The following is a 23086-nucleotide window of genomic DNA, read 5'->3' on the forward strand; positions in this document are numbered from 1 at the left end:
GACGGGCCCTTGGTGCCTACTGATGGATGGAGAATTAGGCTACAAAGCCTAGAAACTTCTAGGAGTCTGTGTGACATTTCTCTGAGTAACAAATGAGTATGTTGCTGGCAATGAAATGCAAATGAATGAAGCACTTCAGTCAAAAACCTAGAGGCAGTGTTTACCTGAGGAAATTCACTGTCAGGTAGGAGTGAGTTTTGGTTATGTTTTTGTTGGTGCTGACTCATACACATTCTGAAGCATATGCTCCTACCCTGAGGATGAGGAGGGGGTGGCTTGCTTGATTCTTTCCAGGTTGATTATAGTTTCTCTGAGAATGGGAAAACCGGATCTCCCCATAAATCTTGGTAAAATCCAGGAGGTAGCAAATAAAACCATCAACACACTTCTCTCTTGCTGAATCCATTAGCAAAAGCTTTGCAGACCTGAGCAATGGGAGCATCTTCATCAGAGACACAAGGTCACCCTCTGCTCGTTGAAGAAGGGGCTGCCTGTGGGTTTTGTGGTGCTGCCAGGCAGAGAGGGAAACCCACCTCCTGAATGGTGGGGTCTGGTCAGGCCAGTCAGGTGCTTCTGGCTGAAAATATGATCTAATATCACAGTGCCTCACATTGCCTTCATAGGAAATGCTAACATGAGAAAAAAACCACACATTTTGCTTCTCAGGAGAAGCAAAACCTTGAACTCTGGAATGCAAAGTGTGGTTAAATTAAGACCAAAACATTTTGCATCACTCGAATTTTCTGTTTAGGGTTTGATTTCTTACTTTTGTATTCAATTTTTAGTGTGTTGGACCGAGAAAGTTTCAGAGTACTTGCTCTGATTGGTGATGGTGTGTTAATGTCCTGTTAATGAATCTGTATTTTAAGCAGTTCTTGAAAACTTGTATTTGGATTCCCAAGGGTTATCAGCCCCTAAATATATTTTTAATGGTGATGTCACAATAACTTCAGGAAGGGACATTGGAAAATTGAAAGATTAAATTTTCCATTGGAAATCAAAATGGTTTTAAGAGAAATAACTGAAAGTCAAGATGCTAAACTTGCTCTTGATGTAAGTCCAGTCCAAATGGAAACAGCTGCTGTGGTGCTGGACCTGAATGGCCTGTAAGGTGCTTCCACTTTGGGGTGAGTTGGCTTTGAGATTCAGCCTTTCACTAAACTCTGTGTTACTTAAACTCCTTCCTGCATGGATCATGAACTAAGGAAAACGAGGTGGTCTGGAATCAGAGGTAGCCAGAAATTCCTAATATATGGCAGATGGACATGAAACAGTCCCTGTACTGTAAGAATGCAATCCCCTTCAAATGCATAATCTGTTTCTCGTGAAAGACATGTGGCCTGATATAGAAGTTTTAGGTCAACTGATTCTGTTAAAGATTAGCCTCGATATTCTGAAAGAGAAGACTGTAGTTACTTAGGGACTTTAATTCCTTATAAAGGATTATACTGGGCACCACACTACTGCCACAGTGTCAAATCTTTCTGTGGGTTTGCTAAATTAACCTTTGTAATAGAAAAGCTTTTTATGCGCTTCCAGTCAAAAGAAGAGACGGGTTTGAGTTTGTAGCAACTTAAAATGCCAATGATTGGGATCCTAATCTAAAATTCATATTTATTTTTTTTTTCATTTCTTCTTAAAGCATGTTTCTCTACTGTTTTGCAAATGACTTGCAGAGAATTTTAGGAAGAATTTCTTCACAGAAAGGGCTGTCAGGCATTGGAATGGGCTACCCTGGGGGGTGGTGGAGTCACCATCCATGGAGGTGTTCAAGGAATGACTGGATGTGGTGCTTAGTGCCCTGGTCTAGTTGACAGGGTGGTGATCAGTCAAAAGCTTGGACTTGATGATCCTGGAGTTCTGTTTCAACCCGATTCTGAGATTCTGTGATGTGCCCTGCTCTGATTTAATGTTGTGTGCAGGATTCTTAAAATGGAAACCTGCATCAGAGGGGCAGAAACAAGAGCAGGTCATGAGGGGGAAGATACTACAATTAAAGGTAGACTGATCATCATTTGTGAGATTATGTTTGGAAACATGAGTTTAATGTATGTGATGTTAAATCTCACAATCATATGTAGTGAGAGGAAAGGTTTCAGTTTTAGGTAATGGTGTATACATTACTACACATTTTCAGACAATGAGTGTGTGTTTTTAGGTGGCACCTTTCTCATTTATGGCAGTACACGTTTTTATCCTCCCTGTTAAGTTTGTGAAATATTTACTGTCCTGATCTTGAAACTCATGGTGAGCTGACTACTACAGAACTCTGACGAGAACCCTTTCCCCTGTAAATGTGGGTCAGAACAAGCCCATGCAATAGAAATTGTTGTAGTGAAGTTGGCATGAGATGTTCTGTCATGTTAAACAGCTTTGCAGGGCAGACAGGGAATAGAGACAGACACCTAACCCGTGCACTGCATGTGGGACCTGGTGAAAGAAATCCTGTCCCAGTGGAAACTCAAGACAAGGCACCTTGGCCAGCTTGTGACCAGTGTGAGAAACTTTCCCAGCTGCACATAACCTGTGTGCATGATGGGTGGGTGCATAATACAAATAATTGGAGGTACAGTCTAGTGTTTGAGTCCTTTACAGGTTTAATAATAGGCTTGGGAGGGAGCTGGTTCTCTGTAACGAGAGGGATAGAATGAAGGACTTTGTCTCTCTAGATCCTATTTATTAAATATTGTCATGCCTGAAAGGTCTGGCCTGTCCTTGCACTTGCCCTTCAGATGCTGATTTGGATGGTGACATTGGTGTGAAGGACAAGCCTGTTGGCCTTGCCAGGGTGCCTTGAATTTCTCTCTTGAAATAGCTGTTCCTTTTGATAGACTGTCCTTGCTTTTGTTCTTAGAACTTGTGCCATGAACAGGCAACATGAGTGCACTGCTATTTTCATACCCGTCCTACCTCGTAGCTTCCAAACAAGTTGTTTTCTTTGGGTCCAGGAGAGGATTTATTGTGAAAATTTACTGGCCTGTTTAAAAAATGGCACTCAAGAAAATGGCTATTTTGAGACATTTAGTCAGTTATTTTTTCTAAGACATTTGCCATGAAAACAGTAGGATCAGATATTTCTAGGGAGTTTCTGTGGCTCCTGTTTCCCCCCTGGGCTGGGGGATGCTCAAGGAAGGGTATTTGCTGTGGATTTGGGAGACCCCATGGCAGCATGACAATGTTTTTAGTGCAAAATTTGCTCTCTGTGGCATGGAAGGAGTATGAGCTCAGGCTAGAGAAAAGAAGAATATTTGAAGAGAATGCTAAGTGGAGATGAAAGGAAAACAAATCATGGAGTTAGGAAGAAATATAAACCAGAAGAAGATAATCCACCATTCTTTTTTCTAGGAGCTTGCAGACAATGAGGTTGTTTTTTTTTTTTTTACAGCATTTCAGTGTTCCAGCTACAACCTGTGCTAGAGATAATCAAAGGACTGGGATAGTTTACATGTGAAATATAAATTCTGCCTGCATATGCACCAGTGTGGCAAAATGTATTGTCAAATCCTAACACTGCATGTAAATGGATTTTCCACCCTTCTGTTTCGGTTTTAATTTAACTACAGGAACATTTTCAGCATTGGAGGTTGTTTTTTGACACCTTACTTAACTCTTTTATTATTAAAAGTTTTCACTAAAAGTGCTTGTAATTAAAATGAAGTAAGCAAGCAAAAAAAAAATAAAATAAAAGGGGAAGAGTTCCTTAAAAATTAAATGCTGGTCAGGGCTCTCTCCACCCTCCCCACAGAGTTCTTATGCCTTAACATGGGAATCATGCAGGGCAAGGTGGATGCAACTAGTCCAAATCTGGAATTCTCACTGGAGCCCAGTTTACTTACACCTAGAGCAACACGGAGTTTAGGCTTTAAATAAAAGGTTTATTGACAAAGGTAATTCACTCAGGGATAAGTTGAAGGAGGTGTTATCCTAGAACATCTTTGCCTGAGGATGTAATTATCGTGGCATGACGTTCTGGAGTGGATTAATTTAAATGAGAAAAAAACCTGCGTGTTCTTAATCCAGAGTAAGTATTTCCCTAGGAGTTGTTTTTACAGAGTTACTGTGGTCAGTCTCCCTGTCTAGACAAGCTTTTGGAGTTCTTAGGATAAGAGAGTCCTTGTGGTAAGATATTGGAACAGGTTTGTGTGTCTCCTTTTGCTGCATTTCTTGTCATGCCTCTTTTAGTGGGGAATGAACAAAGGCAAAGGGCTTTGCCTTTGAGGTCTTGGCTATTGCTTTCTCTAAGAAGTTGTTGTTTTGGTGAAGAATTTTGGTATTGAAGCTGCAGTGGTTGGAGGGCAGTCTGCTCCAAGGCTCTGGAGTTATGCTAGCTTTGGAATATTAGATATTTTCACAGCATTCTAGTAAAATATTGTTAGAAGACACTTAGAAAATGGCAGCAAGGTTTCATAGCCCTGTTTAAAAGTCTTCCTGGAGTGAACCAAGAGCCTGTGATCCTGTAATCCCACCATACTACTTGTGTTGCAGGAGGAGTCTGCTGCTCCCACTCATAATTTGGCTTTTGATAGATATTTTTGACAGTTCTTGCAGTGTGCTGATCTCAGGCATCAACCTCTGAGCAGGTGCCTGCTAATGCCTGTTTGTCACCAGCATTCAGTGGAAATGAACTGTCATTGCTCCCCAGATGTGATTGTTCACGTGATGGGTGAACTTTTCTTTCTTCTTCCAGGTTATAAGACCCTTTTGAAAGGAATTTCAGGGAAGTTCAGCAGTGGAGAACTTGTTGCAATTATGGGTCCTTCAGGAGCTGGGAAGTCAACGCTTATGAACATTCTGGCAGGATACAGGTGGGTAACATTGAAAATCCCAAGTTCAGATAAGCAGAGGAAATATTACCCCAGTGTTTGTAGAAAATAGGTATTTCACAGATTTTGGATTAGATTCTTACTGCTTATATTGTTTCTGTTTATCCCATTCTGTTCCCTTGGGAATTTATCTCTTAACAAGTGAGATCCAAAAATAAGAAGCAATTTAAAATCCAAAACACACACACACACACACAAAAATAAATTAAAAATCTCCTTTTTGGCTGTGTAACAAATCTGACTCAGTGTCTTATGTTTGTGGTGGTTTTTAAATCACATTTTATAAACACTTGAAGAAATTACTCTCTTTAGTCACCACTTCATAGTGTTGATGTCTCCTTGACCAAACTGCAATGACTGAAGTGATTCACCCTCCTGAATCCCCTCCTGTATGGCCAAACACAGTGTCTCCGTGTTGTTGTCATTTGGGGCATAAGGAACAGGATAGAGAAACCTAAAAAAACCCTGTTTTTAATGTTTTGATATTTTTTTAGGCACTGATATAGGACAGCACACATTTTGCACTAACCTTGAGTAAAATTTTCAGCAGCATTGCAAGAAGCCTTGTATGAAAGAGAGCACGATCAGGAAATGAAATGATTTCTAGCCACTGCATCGGTTTTATTTCATGGTGGCAATCATTAGCTAAGACTTCCACACACTGAGGCCTCTGGCAGCACAAGGGAAGGCAGGATTCACCTCTGATTGTTTTCTTGGTTGGTTTCAGAGAGACGGGAATGAAAGGGGAAATCCTCATCAATGGGCAGCCCCGGGACCTGCGCTCTTTCCGCAAAGTCTCCTGCTACATCATGCAGGATGACATGCTCCTTCCTCACCTGACCGTCCAGGAAGCTATGATGGTGAGGTTTTTTTCTTGTTCTAATTTATCTGAGCAGGAGAAAATGGAAAAAAAAAAAATCTCTGTGTGTTGTGCACGTGTTCTCACTCTGGCAACACCACAGAGTTGTGTTTGATCCTGCTCGGTGAAAGTGCTTGGACTTTAGTGTTGCCTTGAATTCCGCTTCAGGCTCATTCTTCTAAGGGTTGTGCGAGCTTTTTTAGCTTTGTGACTTTCAATTTGCAACCAGCATTGTGATTTAGAAGAAGATCTAAGGCTCTTCTCAGACCTCCTAGAGAACGGAACCTGAAATTCTTCACAAATGCATCTTTGTAGGGACGATCTGTTCTTACCTGATGAGTAACCTTGTCTCTCTCTTTCTCCCCATCTTCCATGTTCTGACTGCTAATTGTTATTTTACTTTAGCATGATCTCTCTGTGCTTTCTACTCTTTTGTACCTTTTCTTTAATAAAGGAATTGTATAAAATCTCTTTCATTTCTTCGTGGGAAAACAACAGGAACAGAATAATTCCAACATATACAGGCAACATAAATTCTTCTTACTCTTTTTCATGGCATTAAGAAGTTTGCAAATTGCCAACTTGACCAGTTAGTCTAGAAGTGCCTGTTACTCAGCCTGAGAAATGAGCCAGTTTTTCTCAGAGGTTGTTCCCAATACAAGGCTAAGGATGCTCACACTGTATGCTGGCATCAATTCACAAATTTTAAGGCCAGAAAAAAAATCACTGTAGTTTTTTTTGTAGCTAATTTTTCTACAAAAGTTCTTTTCTGTGAGGAAGTTTTTCTTCTCTTTTGTTTACTTGAACATTGTAGTCAGAATCCCACAGGACCACTTTCATAGAATTGGGCCCAGATTATACTTGCTGTCTAAATTAATCAATCAAAGCTCTGACAAAAATAATTACCTAGCAGTTTAATTGCTTTTAATAAAGGTTAATCATGATGTTTTGCGGAGCTGCCTCTCAGGACAGCAGATGACATCTTTCACAAGATTATTTATTTCTGTGCTTGTTTGTTTGCATCCTAGAGAATGGCAGAGTTCAGTTATCCTTGTGATATGGATGAAGCACAAATAAACTGTTTTTTTCCAGTGTTGCCTGAGAATTTACTGGCTGTGCAAAAAACATGACTCTTTCATCTTCTTCTCAAGCTCTTTGACTGTCAGAGTGGCCTTTCTAATATGTTTTTTGTCAGGTGCTCCAGTGATTGATTAAGTCAAATCACACTCACTTAGTGCACAGGCATATGTGATGCTTGTGATTTGAACATTATAGTTCAACTTCAGATTTGCTGAATGGGTTTAAAGAAGTTGTTTAAGTTAGACATTGGGATGTTGTGCCTGAGACATCTGCTGTAACTGGTGGTTGTGCTTCAGACCGGTTCAAAATCCAATTGCATTGGTTTTGCATTCCAGGTATCTGCTCATCTGAAACTTCAAGAGAAAGATGAAGGGAGGAGAGAAATGGTATGTACACTGTCCGTCAAACTTAGAATTTTGGGGGATGCCAAGGCCATGAAGTGAGCTCTGTAAAGCAGACATTTTTTATCTGACATAGAATTGCACTGGATTTGTGATGACAGAATGAATCACAACCTCGAAGTTGACAGGTGTCATTAGGAGGGATTGTTAACTGCAGTCTCCATGAAAGTTGCTTTCAGTATGAGACTGGAAAATTGTAGAAGATCTACTGAAATAAATGTACAGGTTTTGAAGGATTCCTTCTAATGTACCTTAGCACCTTAGGTTCTCTTATGTGTGTGTCTGAGGGCTCAGGCATCTCGTGTGTGGTGAGATACATCAGCCACGTGTGGCAACGGTGAGTGTAGCCCTTAATTTTTCCAAGGACTGATAAAAAGCTCAGCAGTTCTTGTAAGTGCTGCAGAAATCTCTGTGCTCATGGTTGAAAGAGCAGATCTTTATGGCTGTGCTGGTGGGCATGTCGTCACACTGGGCAAGTTAATGCAGTTGCAACTAATGTATTTTGGAGCTGTGTTGGGTGACTGTGGGTTGGACAAGCAGAAAACCAGGCTAAAACATGCACATGTATTTCCTAAACCATGTGAATGAGCTGCACATTTGCTGCACTGCCCTGCTTCTGCCTCCTGCTGACGTAGGGCTTTCCTGAGGGGGAGAGGAGTCCTGGTATGTTTTTGCCCATGGAGACCTGTAACCCAGCTGGACCTGCACTAGGGAGTGTGCTCCTCTCAACCATCCACGGGGAAAAGTGCACGCTTTTCCTGAAATGTGAAAACTGTGTCGACTTCCTAGGTAGAGCAGCTATTTTTGTGGCTGTCCTCTGTCTGTATTTATTTCCAAATTGGAGCAATTGACATTTCTCCAGACTGAGAGAATCCTTGAAAATCAGAAAGAGCTCCACAGAGGGAAACTTAACAGGAATCTTGATAGCTCAAGATTGATTGGATTCTGTCAAATACTGTTTTTTTTTAAAATAAGCTGGACACAGATTTTTCATTGGGAAAAATTTTTCAGAAACAACTGTTGATTTTATTTGTACTTTGAAAGTCTTAAGTCATTTACACTTTAGTAAGTTAGGCCAGGCAAGTTAATTCACTTGTCTACACTGTCACTGTAATTGCAAAGAAGTCTGTGAGTAAAAAAACTGTGCTGTATGTGTTTATTCAACACATGTTAGAAGGACATTTTCTGGTTAGTGTTACTGACTGAGCTGGACTAGATAATTCATTTTATTTCTGTAAATTTTAGTGTAAATATTTATCGTAGATGAACATTATGAATTTTATGCACTTGTGCTAGCAGGATTAGTTGTTTAAAACAGGGACAAGTGAAAAATCCTCCAGTGAACCATAGTTTATGTTTCTAGTTGGCCTAGCTTGTGCTGCCCATATCCTGTGCCATCTTTCCTAGAGATAAAGGGAATGAGGTAGTTGGGATCTCCTCTCTGACAACAAGAGTTAGTGGGTTGTGTTCATTTTTCACTCTCTCTCACTGAGAGAGGTAACTCCTGGAAATTAAAATCAGGACAAGCAAAGACCATTTTTTAGCATGTCAGCCACCCTTTCTGGTAAACTCCCCCCATCCAAGCAATTATCACTTTCAAAATGATGGGCTCCTTTTCCTATACTTAAGTGAAATGTTAAATGCCCGGTTTTGCTTCCTACCTTTGAAGTGGTTCACTTTTTCGATTGCATGAGCAGTGTACCTTGGATTCACTCATTTTTTATGTGCATGCTGCCAGAGAGCTGCTTTTCTTATATAGCTCTGCCAGGCCAGATCTACAGTCACTGAAACAGAAAAATTCATAGTGTCTGGGATTGTTCTCCTTTTGCTCCAAAGACCCTGGGACAGGCTGTGCCCTTCCTGGGACTGTGCCTTGAGGAAATCCTGAACATCTGAGAGTACCTGTGACAACTGAATTGACTCCGGGGAGCATGAAAACACTTAAAATCAATGGCTGCACTTCAAAGAGTAGACTGTGAAGAAAAGAACAGATTAGATAAAGCAGGTCATTGCTCTATAGAAACCACTGACTTTTGTTATGCAGTTCTCCAGTCTCTTGTAGATACAACCCAGAAGTTCTGTTGAAAGAAACTTCTTGGTCTCTCTGTGTAATAACCCCTCACATGCTGCACAGCTCTTTTGATGTCAGTGCCATATCCATATATATACAGCAGTAGGAGAACTGATTTCCATTCCATTTTCACAGGCAAGGCTTCTCTACTGAGTAGTGAGGTCATGTAGGACAAACAGGTAGAATTTGGGTCGAAATAGTAAATGATAGATTTGTTAAGCCCCACTGAAACTAATAAATGCTACATTAGATGGGAAAAGGCTTCGGTGCACGGATGATGAAACAAAGTTATGAGCTAGTTTGCAATCTGCATGAAGATCAGTAAAGAGGCTCTTTTTTGTTTCCTGCAGGTAAAGGAAATACTAACAGCCCTCGGTTTGCTGACCTGTGCCAACACGAGGACTGGGAGCCTTTCTGGAGGCCAGAGAAAGCGTCTTGCCATTGCTTTGGAGCTGGTGAACAACCCCCCTGTCATGTTTTTTGATGAACCAACCAGGTACTTCAAGGCCAGAAATTAAAGAAAGGCAAATATTGGTTTATATAGCAGAACAGCCCTACAGAAAAGCTGTTCACCTCTAAGTCCTTGGAAAAGGCTCATTTTGTGTTGCCTGTAAGCACTGAATAAGGCCACAAGAAATAATTTGATTTGGGTACTTAGTGCCTTGGGTCACTGCTGTAACTGCCAGACCATGGGACTATAAATAATATTTAAAGGAGACACAAGCTGAAGCAGGAAGGGAGAGAGGAAAATGTTTTCAGATTGTGGCACGAATTTTCTTTTTCAAGCAAAGGTAGCTTGAATATAAACATTTTAAGATGTGACTCTTAGTAATGAATGTGATCAGTCTTTGAGGAGGCTGGGAAAGCTATAAATATGTATCTATTCATTAAAGTTGGGAGAATTTAAATCTGCAGTCTTAAAATGTAAGAAGTCCCTTAAGGCAGCTTTGAGAATACTCTGTTTTTCATTCTCAGGCATGCTTCCAACTTAATTAAAAGACCGATGGAGAAATACAAGCATAAGGTTGGCATATGATAAAATTAAACTGCTACAGAGAAAATTTGTAAAAGGATAATAATGAGAGGCCAAGCAGCAAATCCACGTGCTGGTTTTGAGTGTTGCCTATGGACCTGTGGATAACAAACTTCTTTCTTTTTATTCAGTGGCTTGGACAGTGCATCATGTTTTCAGGTTGTCTCTCTGATGAAGGCTTTAGCCCAGGGTGGCAGGTCCATCATCTGCACCATTCACCAGCCCAGTGCAAAACTGTTCGAGCTGTTTGATCAGGTATTATTCTCAAACTTCCTCCCTATGCATGGTTTAGGTAAATTATACTTTCAAGGCTACACTCTTTAAGTGAAAACGTGAATTATTTTGGTCTGTGGCAACAAATCAAATGAAGAAATTAAATAAGAGCAAAATATACTTTTTGGATATGTTTTTTTCCTTTCTGTCTGCCTGTTTCCATTATTTGCATGTAATATTTTTAGAGAATCTTTTTGGTATGTTTGTGAAATCATGATTATTGTGCTTGTGATTATCATGCCTTCACTCACCACTGCTCCTGTGCAGAGGGCTGTCAGTAAAGTAAATTGGAATAATATAAAAGCAGGAAAGGTTTAATGTCAGTGTCTGCAATGTTGCTGGTAGATATTCTCATCCTTGATACATGGGTATAGATTCAGAAGAGCTTATTCACATGAAATGATAATAATTGAAATGAAGTCAGTTGGAGAACTTTTCTCCAACCTAACAATGGGATGTGGACCATGTGTGTTTAGACTAGATATAAATTTACTTTAGTCTTGTTAGGAGATTTAGATTAGACCCCTGAGAGGTGAGAGAAAACCTACTACACCACAGGTGAAGAAGCTCTTGCAGATTGCCAGGGAGGTTTATTTAAAGCCAATAGTATGGCTAAAAGTAAGACTAATCAAGCTGTTTCCCATTGCTGTACTGTCCCACCTCTCTTTCCATTACTGCATTCACCAGCCTCATCTCCCAGCCCAAAATATCCATAATTAAATAGAAATTAAATGGCTTGACTCTACAGTTTCTTGCCTATTTTCAGCATATGTCTGAGGCTGGAATTAGTGTGGTTCTATATTAATGTGCTTCAAGTCCTGGAGGGAATGTTTGCAGAACTCAAACCTTAAGCATTTAATTTTCCACTAGTTATAATTTCATACAGAAATTAGTTTCAAGTGGTGACAAATCTTCCCAAGGTGTTCTTCCCCCACGGACAAGAAGACATCATTAGGCTCATGGATTGGTGTCACACAGGTAGCAGGTTCAAATATTTTGATACTATTTCACGTTTTTCTTTCTTCCTTTTCTTTTTCTTTGCCTTGTTTTCCAGCTCTATGTTTTAAGTCAAGGTCAATGCATTTACCGTGGGAAGGTAACAAACCTAGTCCCTTACTTGAGAGATTTGGGTTTGAATTGCCCAACCTACCACAATCCAGCAGATTTTGGTAAGGACAATTTGAATAGTTCATTTAAATTAGTTTGTGTTAGATTAGTACTTTCAGGGTAATGGGGACCATGGTGTGTGGTACACTTTTGCATGTATATTCTTATGTGCACCTGTACATATATGTACCAAAATTCAAAATAAAATTATTCAGATTTTTTTCCTAAGTAATTTGAATGCCATCTAGTGGTGCAATTTAGTGAATATTTCTCTCTGGTGGAAGTCCAGGTTCAGGAGATGAAAGATAAAGCATATTCTTTAGTGTTTCATAGTAATTAGTAGTTTTTCAAAGTGGCTCCAGTATTCTGTTGTTCTTAATCTTGAACAATTCCACTGTGGTATTGTAGAGTTCATAACGCTGAGAGTTTTATTCAGTGTTGTTTCTTAATTCCAAAAAAGCAGTAAAGACCACAAAAATAGACTTCTGTAATTTTTTTTTATTACCAGGACTATCTTCTAAAATGGCTCATTTAACTTCCAGGATGAAGAGACCTCTCTGAAGATTTATAGAAAGATGTTTTAAATGTTGCGTGTATACGTGGGAATTTGCATGTGGCGCTTTAGGGCCTGCTCTAGGCCAAACTTCTGTTTCTGTCAGTGCTGCAGAATCAATAACAAAGCTTGTAGCTTGTCAGTGGTGCAAACCAGCAACTTAAGCTCTGTTTCTTGTAGTCATGGAAGTGGCATCTGGCGAATACGGGGACCAGAACAGCCGGCTGGTCAGGGCCGTGCGGGAGAGGATTTGTGACACCGACTACAAGAGGGATGTGGGTGGTGAGAACGAGCTGAACCCCTTCCTCTGGCACCGGCCTTCCGAGGAGGTATTTTGTGCATCACAACTACTGGACGTGGCTGGAGGCTGGAGGGGAAGGAAGGGAGTTTAAAACCTTGGCCAGCGGAGGTTTCTGGGCACGTTCAGAGGGTGCGAGTGGGGTTTTGTGAATGAGAACTAAGCAAGGTACTGCAAAGAAAGAAGTTTATCCTGTGATGTGTTCCTGCAGGATTCCTCCTCCACAGAAGGCTGCCACAGCTTCTCTGCCAGCTGCCTAACCCAGTTCTGCATCCTCTTCAAAAGAACTTTTCTCACCATCATGAGGGATTCGGTAAGAATGCCTTTATAATAATGTTTGTAGCCAAAAGGTTTATTCAGTTGGGTGTGAGATACTGTAATAGTCCTCAAAGGTCATGTCCAACAGCCCATCCATGAAGATTATCACAGAATTTCAAAGGAAAGAGACTGATCTTTCACTCTTGCTGTTAACTGTACCATTTTCATTGTGAACAACAGCTTTCTTCACAGCACTCAGAAGCACCTGGCCTAAAAACCTGAAGCTTAAATCCCCTTTGTGCTGGCAGGTTCCTTATACAGCTATTAATCCTACTGAAAAGTGAATGAGAGGTTGTACTAGTGTGTCACAGAATTAGGTTTTCCAGAAAATTCAGGGTGACAGAAATAATAACTTCAGTGTGATGTAAAGAGTTAATACTTGAAGTCTATTCTTGGAAACAGACAACTGGGAGATAAAAATTTTTCTTCCCTGAAAAGGGAACATTTCTGTTTTCATACATTTAATATCAAGATGAACTAAGTGTCATAATGAAATTCTTCATTCCCAAGGGAAAAAAAGAAGCATATCTTCCACCTTTTTTCTTAAAATAAACAACGTCCATCAAAATCCCAAACTCTGCAGTGTTTGTATCTGTTCAGTAAATGTTTTGAGTGCCTAGCTGTTTTGCCAGCACGTTTCTTTGCCATAACTTGTTCTCTCTCACTGTTTTACACTTACATTTGCAATTTACTTTGCATTTGTCAACAAGAATTCCTAAAGTTAATGAATTAAGATCATGGGAAACTGTAACTTATTTTCTGATGCATAGATTGAAGAACATTGTTGTTTTTAAGATTTTTTTTTTTCCTACTCAGGTCTAAAGGCTTGCAGCTACAGATTTTGTTATTTCTTTTGTTCTTCCAAGCCTCTTGTAGGAATACTGTATTGCAGAGAAGGCACAGAAAGCTAATGTATGCCTGGTGAAGTTAGTTTTGTCTATACAAGCCTGAAATACCTTTCTGCTTCTCTTCTGCCCTGGGAAATTTATATTTTAGTCAAAGAGAAAGTCTCCTTCTCCTGATCAATGAGAACCAGTGACATTGTCAGAGTAAGATTTCAGGTTGCAGCATTTGCAGTTTCTGCCTGTATTTACTGGAAGAAATGTTCATGTGTCGGATGGAAACTGGGAAACTCATAATTTTTCTTGGCTGAAGCCCAGTTTACCAGTAGGAAATGAACATTTTTCATGGCAGGGGGGTTGGAACCAGGTGATTTTCAAGGTCCCTTCCAACCCAAACCATTCTACAATTTCTGTGCAAGTTCTTCTGGACATAAGTACTCCTTTTCTGCAGCCTGTATATCTGATTTCAGCCACGTTGCCATTGTTTTTGAGCCCAGACTCTCGGATCAGAAATACCCCTCTTTCCTTGCTCGTAGGTCCTGACACACCTGCGTATCACCTCACACATTGGCATCGGGCTGCTCATCGGGTTGCTCTACCTGGGCATTGGCAACGAAGCTAAAAAAGTCCTCAGCAACTCCGGCTTCCTCTTTTTTTCCATGTTGTTTCTCATGTTTGCTGCGCTCATGCCAACTGTCCTCACCTGTGAGTACCAGTAATTCTGTTACATCGAAGGGGAAGGAGTTGCAGAAAGGTGGGAGGGTGTTTGGATGGATCTGTTTTGTGTAAGAGAACATTTGACTTGTGCTTCTACTTCTAAGACAGGTGCTGGGATAAATCTTGCACCCACAGAGGCACTGCTGCAAGCTGAGAAAAGCTTTGCCAGTGGCACTTCTCTCTCCCTGCTTTTGTTAGTGTTTCTCAACACAGACAGTTAGTTCACTGTCACAGTCCTGGGCTGGAATTTCCCCTTGTGCCAAGTGCATCTCAACCAGTGAGATGAGCTTGTGACTGGTCTTGGGGAGGATGTAATAATTTCTTTAGGACTCCTGAGTCGTGACTTCTCCATAAAATCAGCGTAATTGTGTGGTGTCAGAAGCAAACTCTTGCAGTATGGGCTGCTTGGGAGCAGAGGACTTCCTTTGGGAGTGCTGTTACTTTGGATTCCCTGTTAGACCAAAAAGGAATAACCAAGTTATTTAAGTTTTTGACATCACTTTTAATTGAAAAATCCTCTTTAAGGGAGGTTCAGATAACTGAGTAGACTGGTCTGTAGTCTAAACAGTGAGCAACTCTCAGGGCTCACTTACATTTCATTAGAAGTCACTGGAACTGTTGCTGCTCTGTCAGAGACCTGAGAGTTCCAGTCCCACCATGGGACTGCAGCAGTGCAGGATTAGATATGGATAAACCGTGCTGTTATGTGCAGCAATACTGCACACTGGCAATCCAACTTAATAATTTGTGTCCTCTGCAGTTCCCCTTGAGATGGGAGTGTTTCTCAGAGAGCATCTGAACTACTGGTACAGCCTGAAAGCCTATTACCTCGCCAAAACCATGGCTGATGTTCCTTTTCAGGTATATGCTCTACTCTTCAATATAGTAAGAACCATTTAAGTTCATGACAAGCCCACTTGCCAGGAAGATTAGTACTGGTATTTTATCCATCTGAATAGTGGACAAACTAACTGTCTATACATGTCTGCTGAAGCTTCAGGGCCAAATCAGAAGCACCTTAAGAGTGCAGGACTTCACAAAAGCTGAGACCTGACCCAATACTCTTTTCATAAATAGATGACCATCTCTGCTTTTTTTGCAGAAGGGGGATTGAGAAGGGCTGTGAGTGGGATCTGTTTTCTAATGCCCAAGTAAGATAGATATCACAGTCTGTGGCAGACTCTCTTCAGCCATGTCGTGTAATGGAAAGACAGACCTGTGGGTTAATTAGAACTCCCCATGTTTTTGTCTTACTCAGAGTAACAGTAAATGTTTGGCTTTAGTGGACTAACTCCAAGTGTATCTCCCTGCAGATCATGTTCCCTGTGGCTTACTGCAGCATTGTGTACTGGATGACTTCACAGCCATCTGATGCTCTCAGATTTGTCCTCTTTGCAGCCTTGGGAACCATGACATCCCTGGTGGCTCAGTCCCTGGGCCTTCTCATAGGTGCAGCCTCTACATCCCTCCAGGTACTGATGGTGTTTTGTGGTCTCACAGGAACCCTGCTGTCTCCTTACACTACTTGCTGTGGCTGCTGCTGTGTCCCCAAGATATTTGTTGAGAGGTGACAGGCAAAAAGTTGTCTTGATCTGATGGAGCTCTTGATGTTTCCCATTAGCATCAACTTAAACATGTGAGGCTCTGAAGTTCCTTCCCCACCTGAACAGGGCTGTGCCTGTCCCTGCTTGAGGGGATTGTCATTTCCTATTCATCCCAGGTCCTGGAAACTGCAGGACTGGTGCACTTCTGTGCCCCTACAAAGTGGAGGTAGGATCAATATCTCAGGAGAAGGTTCTTCATACACATCAAAAAGGGTTGCAGGAGGCAAGGTAGGAAAAGGCTTGCCCAGAAACCAAACTTCTGCAGAGGGAGGGAGAGAAGCAGCTGTTGGCATGACTGGAAGCTGGCTGTGTAACTCCATTCTGCTTCTTGTCAGGAGATGTGCTGAGGTGACCATTCCACAGCAGAGCTGTTCTGGGTGATAACAGATGATACTGACTTCAATATGCATTGAGGATATGGAGATTTCTGCAGTAGAAGACTTGATTCCCTCTCTGTGCCCACCCTGTGGAGACCAGCATAGCCCTGTTGTGTGATCCCTGTGCTTCTCCTCTTCCCAGAGATTCCTGCATGGGTCTTTGCCCTCAAGGGAATATAGAGAGGACAGGCTGGAGCTGGGTCCAGCTCTGTCATCCCCACCAAAGCCACCCAGCTGGAGATGTTCCTTATCCTCTTCACAATGTTTTAGGACCAGCTGAAGCTACTGTTTTTGTGGGATTTAGTGAGGAAGGAAATCTGTGTGTCCTTAGAGGAGAGTGAGGGGAAAAAAGATAATATTTAGAAGAGGGGTCTTATACCCAGAGAAGCAAAGGAATCCCAGTGCTCCTCTGGCTCTGTAAACTTCTTGGTGGGTTCATGTCCTTCGAAGGACAGATCCCAGCACAACAGTGCTGTCAATGAGTAAAAGGGTTTAGGAAGAGGAGAGGGACCCCTTTTCCTCCACTAACAGCACCTCCTCCTCACAAGAAATTTGATAAGAAAAAAGAAATCAGTAATTTTCTTGTATTCAGAACTGTGATAATTTTGGGTAGTAGCATTACTTGCAAGAGTAATGAAAAAAGCAAGTTAATTTTTATTTTTTTCCGCTCCCTTTATGATGAGAAACTGTCCATTTGTTTTCTTCACAGGTGGCAACATTTGTGGGCCCAGTTACTGCCATCCCAGTTCTTCTCTTCTCTGGGTTTTTTGTCAGCTTTGATACCATCCCAACATACCTCCAGTGGATGTCCTACATTTCCTATGTCAGGTACTGCTAGGGAGGCCTTCAACCTCCCATCTGGAAATGCTTTCCTTTGCCTGCCTTTGCTTGGTTGGTTGGTTGGTTATTTTGGGTGCCAGAGAGACTGTTCACAGCATGTTCTTTCAAGAGTATAAACATACATATGATGTAAACCACATCATGTCACTGCATTTTACGTTGTATGTGTTGTAAAATAAAAAGGAGCAGGTTATTGGCCACAAGTCCATGTCAGTCCCTTTGAAGTCAGTGGGATTCTTCCTGGATTTTGCAACAGTGGATTTCTGAAATAATGGGGACAGTTCCCCCAACTGAGAAATTGATGCCAGCCCCTCATGTTGGAAGAAAATGTTGTATGAATGACTGTTGTATCCTAGATAGACTATGTTTTTGAGTTTTCCAGTAGCACTGCCACAAGAGACATGGGATTTGTGTCACCTGTAATTTAAACTTGTGTTTTAAGATCCATAGGCACCTTATATCCCATCTATGTCTGTCACTCTCACTATCTGACACAGCTATCCTAAGATGGGACAATTCTCATCAGGAAACCTCTGGAGCTTGGCATGGGTAGTTTAGACTAGACACTGAAATGTTTACGGCTGTAATTAGCAGGGGTGGATTTTCCCACCTCCCTCTTCCTCACTCTGCCCAAACTGCACTACTACTGGGAAAACCCAAGCAAAAATACCCTCTCATTTGGCAAGTGAGGTCTTACACAGACACCTATCAAAGGTAAGGAGACTGCACCCCCCAATTAACACCTAGAATTCAAGGTGAGGCCTCAGGCCCATGTGGGGGCTCCTGAAGCTGGAGGGGGCTATCATGTGCATGGGATCCATCATGGGCTTATCTGCTTGGAAAAATCAAATGCTGGGTGCACCCAGTACCAGGGGAGACGTGAAAACATTGTTAGTGGAACCATCAGTGCATGGAGGGAAACAGAAGACACGTTCCAGATTGATGCTGGTTTTAATATTTCTGACTTTGAACCATAATTGTATCCTTGTCACTTATTTAAAAAGGAAAGTAAGTTAGTGATGTCACATTTAAAAAGGAAACTTCGGGCTATGAGCTGAAATTGGGCTGCTTCCTGTTTTAACGTTTTTCTTTGGAGAAATTGCACCATACACAGATTTGAAGCATTTAAAGCCACAATTTATGTCCTTGTTCCATCTTACATAAAGTGCCAGTGACGTGTCATGTGCTTGATTGTAACAGGGATAGAACTTTGCTCCAAGACATGTGTCAGAATGGTATTGAACCCCCCAGTGTTTCAGCTGAGCCCTCACAGGGATTGTGTTGCTGGAGTGTTTCTGAACAGATCACCTGGACTTTTCCTTGTAATCCATCATCCTTCTTCTTTCCAGGTACGGGTTCGAAGGAGTTATTCTCTCCATCTATGGACTGGATCGGGAAGATCTGCATTGTGACAAAGACGACACTTGCCATTTTCAAAAATCAGAGGCCATCCTGAGAGAACTGGATGTAGAAAATGCCAAACTTTACCTGGACTTCATTGTTCTCGGAATTTTCTTCTTCTCTCTGCGCCTGATTGCCTATTTCGTTCTCAGATACAAAATCCGAGCGGAGAGGTAAAGGAGAAGCAGCTGAACCAATGCAGTAGGGAGATCTTTAGACATGCAATAGAGGGCACTTGACATTGTCTCACTGTGGCAGGCTGGTCCCCAGTGCCCAGCCAGATGCTGTTCTGACCGAGCCCATGGAGAGCCACAATGGGATAGTGGACATACAGTGTTAAGCCAATCAGTCCAGTTGGGTTGGGTCATGTTTTCATTACACTTTCTAGCTTTAACTAGGAAGAAGAACTAGAAGGGAATTTTACACCACAGAGTATCAAAACCGAGGCAGTGTAACTGTAATAAAAAAACCTGCCTGCAGGAGCTTTCCTTATGAAAACCAATTTCGGGATAAGGTTGCTGGGATATAAGTCCTGGTAGCCAGAATAGTATAATGTCCTCTCTAGTTGACAAGGTAATGAGATGCAAAATGAGGAATGCAATGACAATAGGATTCTCTCATCTTTTTAAATCTAGAGTTTCATCTTTGCGGAATTTTCTATATATTATTTTGCAATTCTTTTCCACAGAATTACCCCTTCTGGCCAAAAGTCTGTAAATGTATTAATAAGGTAAAGACATCTTTTTAATATGGATACTTTTTTAAAGCAAACCTAAAGTGATTCAAGTAATTATTTTTGTTTCTGTCTGAATTTAGAATTCTGGTGCTTTACTTGTCGAGCTGGTCTCATATCTGAAAACTGTAATGATAGGAGGAAAAGGCAGATTCTGAGTCTGCACTAAACCTCTGGTCCTATTTGGAAGCATCCCTGAATAGCACACGCAGTTAGGCATGTTCAAGCTGTCACTGAACGGTTGAAAAAAACCATTATTTTGCAGTGTCTTTTAAATCCTTGGTATTTGTGATATTCAGAATACTAACTCTGCTCATTACCTGTTTGATCTACCTCCTGTGAATATAAAAATCAAAGCACTCCAAGGCTCATTTTTTTCTTAAATTGTGAAAGCAGAATTTGTCCCTAAAGTGATTGTTAAAGCCTGATGGAGTGCAAGAGTTGTCCAGAGATCAAAGCCTGGGGTACTGTGTTAAAACACTTGTGACTGCCTCATACAGCAGGAGTCATTTTGTCTGCACTGTGTAGAACCCTCCTGAAACATACAGATGACCTTGTAATCCTGCAGATCTAATTATGCCAGGTAGTTCTGTTCTCATCCTAAAGTCCACATGCACAACATGGGAATCAATAGCTACTTCATCTAAACATCAATGAAACTGTTGTTTTGTGTATCTCAGCTGTGTAAATTTGGTAGGGGGAATTCTGGTTCCAAGCTGATGTGAATTTTGTCACCAATTTTGATGGGTTTGGATTTTCAAATCTTAAGTGGAACCGTGGGGCCCATACTCGTGTTGGACACCTTGGTGAACTTCAGTGCAAATTCCACCACCTTCTGCCATTCCTGTGAACTTATCTTGGTGTCCCAAACCTCTGAGTGAGACCCACACTCTCTGTAAATGTATTATTCCTGTCAGGATGCTGAAGTCTTGTAGGTTGGAAGCAGCTCAATGTCAGCAAAACATGCAGGAGCTCAACAGCTCGTGGCAGTAGAGTAGATAAGAGAGACCTCGTGCTTCTGCTGGCCCCCTCTGTTTTCAGAGACTCCATGGCTACGTCTGTACTAGTGAAATAAATAGTGCCAGGGCCAGCTCTGTTAGTCCTCAAATGACTGGGGCTGATAGGAATGGTCCCTGTACTGACTTCTAAACAGAGCCATTGTCTGGAAAAGCTCTGGCTGTGCTGTGCTGCAGCTCTGCCATTGTTTCCCAGTTTTCCTGGCCTGTGCCCAGGCTCTGTTTAATTTACCAATACAGACCAGGTATATCTGTTAAACTCAGGACGTTTGAATTAAACCTGTGTTCTGGAAGACTTTAAATCGAGTCACATATTTCGGGAAGGTTAGCTGAACCTTCCCTGAAAGTAAGATTGGCCTTTGAAAGCAAGGTCAATCTTCAGTGTAGAAGAAAACCAAAATCCTTTCACAACCTCTTTGCATATTTTTTGTGGCTGTTTTTTCTCCAAAATCTTTCGTACAGCTCTGCAGCTTTTCCAGGCATAATCACAAGCAGGTATGGAACTGTATGGCTGTCAGATTTGAGAAATTAAGAATTTTAGCTATTCTAAATAATACTCATAACTGTGAACAGTTTGTAAATAATTCACAAGTCTGAAATCCCTCGGCACGACGTGCCTTGATTATTTCAAGACCCTCAAAGTGTTTGTGAATATTTTACAGGCAGTTCAAACGCTGTTTGCAGGCAGACAAAAGAATACATTTGCCAAATGACTCTTTGGTTGCACACTGTTGGTCCAGCTGCAGGCTGGCTGAGTGTGAGAGAGTTGTGACATCCAGGGCATTGAACACCTTCAGGGCTCATGTGTTGTGTTTACCAGCACCATTTACCAAATACCACACTGAAAATCCCTTGCAGAGTTCCAAAGGAGGTCACTTTGCTGACCATCCCAACACCAGTGATACACGATGCTGTTTTCTCCCATCCAGACCAGTTTAGCAGTACGAGTTCCCTGGATGCTGTCTTGTTATCTGTGCCTGTTCCTCTGTCTGTAGACCTTCTTATCTTACCTCTTCAGTCTGCAACATGTCCTCCTGTACTGTAACTTTGTATGTGTTATGGTAGCCAAAAGTCTGGTCCTGGCGGGTGTTCCTAATAAGAAAATGCAGGCTCTGGAATATTTTTTTGTCTCTCCTTTTTTTGTTAGATGCGCTTTTTCCCAGCCATCTACTGACAGCACTTAGCTGGAAGTTACTATTCTAAGGAAAACTTTCAGACTGTAGTATCCCAGTAAAGAAATAATTCTCTGGGAACTCAGTGGTACTCATAGATGAGGTAATTGTTCCTTCCCTCCTTAGCCTGCAAATTAACTAATGATCTCTCTTTTGTCGCTACTGCGGGGCAGAAGTATTTAAAATCCATCCCAATTATGTTTTCATATACTGCAAAGATTTTTAACATAGTCTCAGGCTGGCTTTTTTCTCTTCATGTGGAAATAAATTCTAGCAGGCTGGTATAAAATGCATTCCTGTTCATTCAAGGCTGAGCATTCATGTGCTGTTGTGTTAAGCAGCACATTGTGAAGCTCTGGAGGCTTCACGTGGAAGAATAATAAGGCCAGCAAGGTTCTGAAGTCTTCAAATCCTCAATTTGTATAGCCATGTATAAAGAGCCATAAACAGTTTGAAATCAATGCCATTTTCACCATTTGAATCAGTCACAGTCTGACTAAAAGTTGCATAAGAGGCTAAAGGTTTCTAAAGGTCACTTGAAGACTGAATGTATGATTTCTGTTTGGATTGCAGGAAGACTCTAGTGTCCTGTTGGCCTCCTTATTATATTTTTACTTGTTTTGACATGTTACTTTGGTTACTATGTGCATCAGTTAAGACTTTAGGTGCTTCATATTCTTTTTGTTGTTTTTTCTTTATGGAAAACTTGCGTATAATATGAAACACCTTGGAAGATTTTAAAAATTATTTGAAACATTATTATTTACAATTAAATAAAAGATTTGGAAAGCAGATTCTACCCATAAGAAATTGAGAAAATTTCATCTTTATAGGTCAAAGGGAGTAACAGAAGACTGGTGCTGAAATGCTCTTCAGTTCTTAGAATTTGGAGCCCAAGTTATTGATTTTTGTTAAAAGAGAGGAATATGTAGACATGTAATAGAAGAGCTGGTTATGTAAGTGGGAGATAATGAACACTTGAGTCCAAGTACTGGATGTATCAGGTGATGCTTTTGTGTCAAAGCCTGTGTTGTCAACAGAAATGAGTGTTTTACGAAACATTTTTTCTGGAAATAAGTGTGGCATATACTGACCTGTGCCACCCCAGTGATCCTCACAGAGGAGATCTTACCTGTCCTCTTTACACAACACTAGATGGATGTTCTTGATTCTGAGGATCTAAGGGCAACAAAGCAGATACCCTGCTGGGAGTCTGTTGCAGACCACCCAAGCAGGGTGAAGAGGCAGGTGAAATACTCTATAAGAAGTCTGGTGATCTGAGCAGAGAAGGACTGGTGGGTGATCTGATAGCTGGAAGTTGTCTTGGGCACATCATGAAATGACAGAGTTTCTGGTTCTTGGGGAAATAAGGAGGGGGATCAGCAGAACTGCTGCCTTGGACTTCTGAGGGCAGCCTTTGGCCTGTTTGGGAACCTGGCTGGCAGAGTCCCTTGGGAGGCCATCCTGAAGGGCAGAGATGTCCAGGGAGGCTGGAGGTTCTTAAGAAGGAAATCCAGAAGACAAGCTGGCGGGGAAGAAGACCAGCCTGGTTGAGCAGAGAGCTTTGG

The 23086-nt window shown here is 41.4% G+C and overlaps 1 protein-coding gene across 1 annotated transcript in view; it reads left to right on the forward strand.

Annotated features, from left to right (window-relative positions):
* ABCG1 (ATP binding cassette subfamily G member 1) overlaps nucleotides 1-22696 on the forward strand; it is a 48505-nt gene extending 25809 nt beyond the window's left edge. Inside the window, exons 2-14 of the mRNA XM_029964806.1 lie at nucleotides 4688-4805; nucleotides 5551-5683; nucleotides 7098-7148; nucleotides 9585-9730; nucleotides 10399-10522; nucleotides 11595-11709; nucleotides 12381-12529; nucleotides 12710-12811; nucleotides 14195-14363; nucleotides 15136-15236; nucleotides 15689-15847; nucleotides 17066-17184; nucleotides 18546-22696. Coding sequence (XP_029820666.1) covers nucleotides 4688-4805; nucleotides 5551-5683; nucleotides 7098-7148; nucleotides 9585-9730; nucleotides 10399-10522; nucleotides 11595-11709; nucleotides 12381-12529; nucleotides 12710-12811; nucleotides 14195-14363; nucleotides 15136-15236; nucleotides 15689-15847; nucleotides 17066-17184; nucleotides 18546-18774 — 1715 coding nt within the window. The 3' untranslated portion in view covers nucleotides 18775-22696. The remainder of the gene's footprint in view (nucleotides 1-4687; nucleotides 4806-5550; nucleotides 5684-7097; nucleotides 7149-9584; nucleotides 9731-10398; nucleotides 10523-11594; nucleotides 11710-12380; nucleotides 12530-12709; nucleotides 12812-14194; nucleotides 14364-15135; nucleotides 15237-15688; nucleotides 15848-17065; nucleotides 17185-18545) is intronic.
* The last annotated feature ends 390 nt before the right edge of the window (nucleotides 22697-23086 follow it).

The sequence above is a fragment of the Manacus vitellinus genome, unplaced genomic scaffold, assembly GCF_001715985.3.
Source record: "Manacus vitellinus isolate BGI_N305 unplaced genomic scaffold, ASM171598v3 scaffold_7_pilon, whole genome shotgun sequence".
Lineage (NCBI taxonomy): Eukaryota > Metazoa > Chordata > Aves > Passeriformes > Pipridae > Manacus > Manacus vitellinus.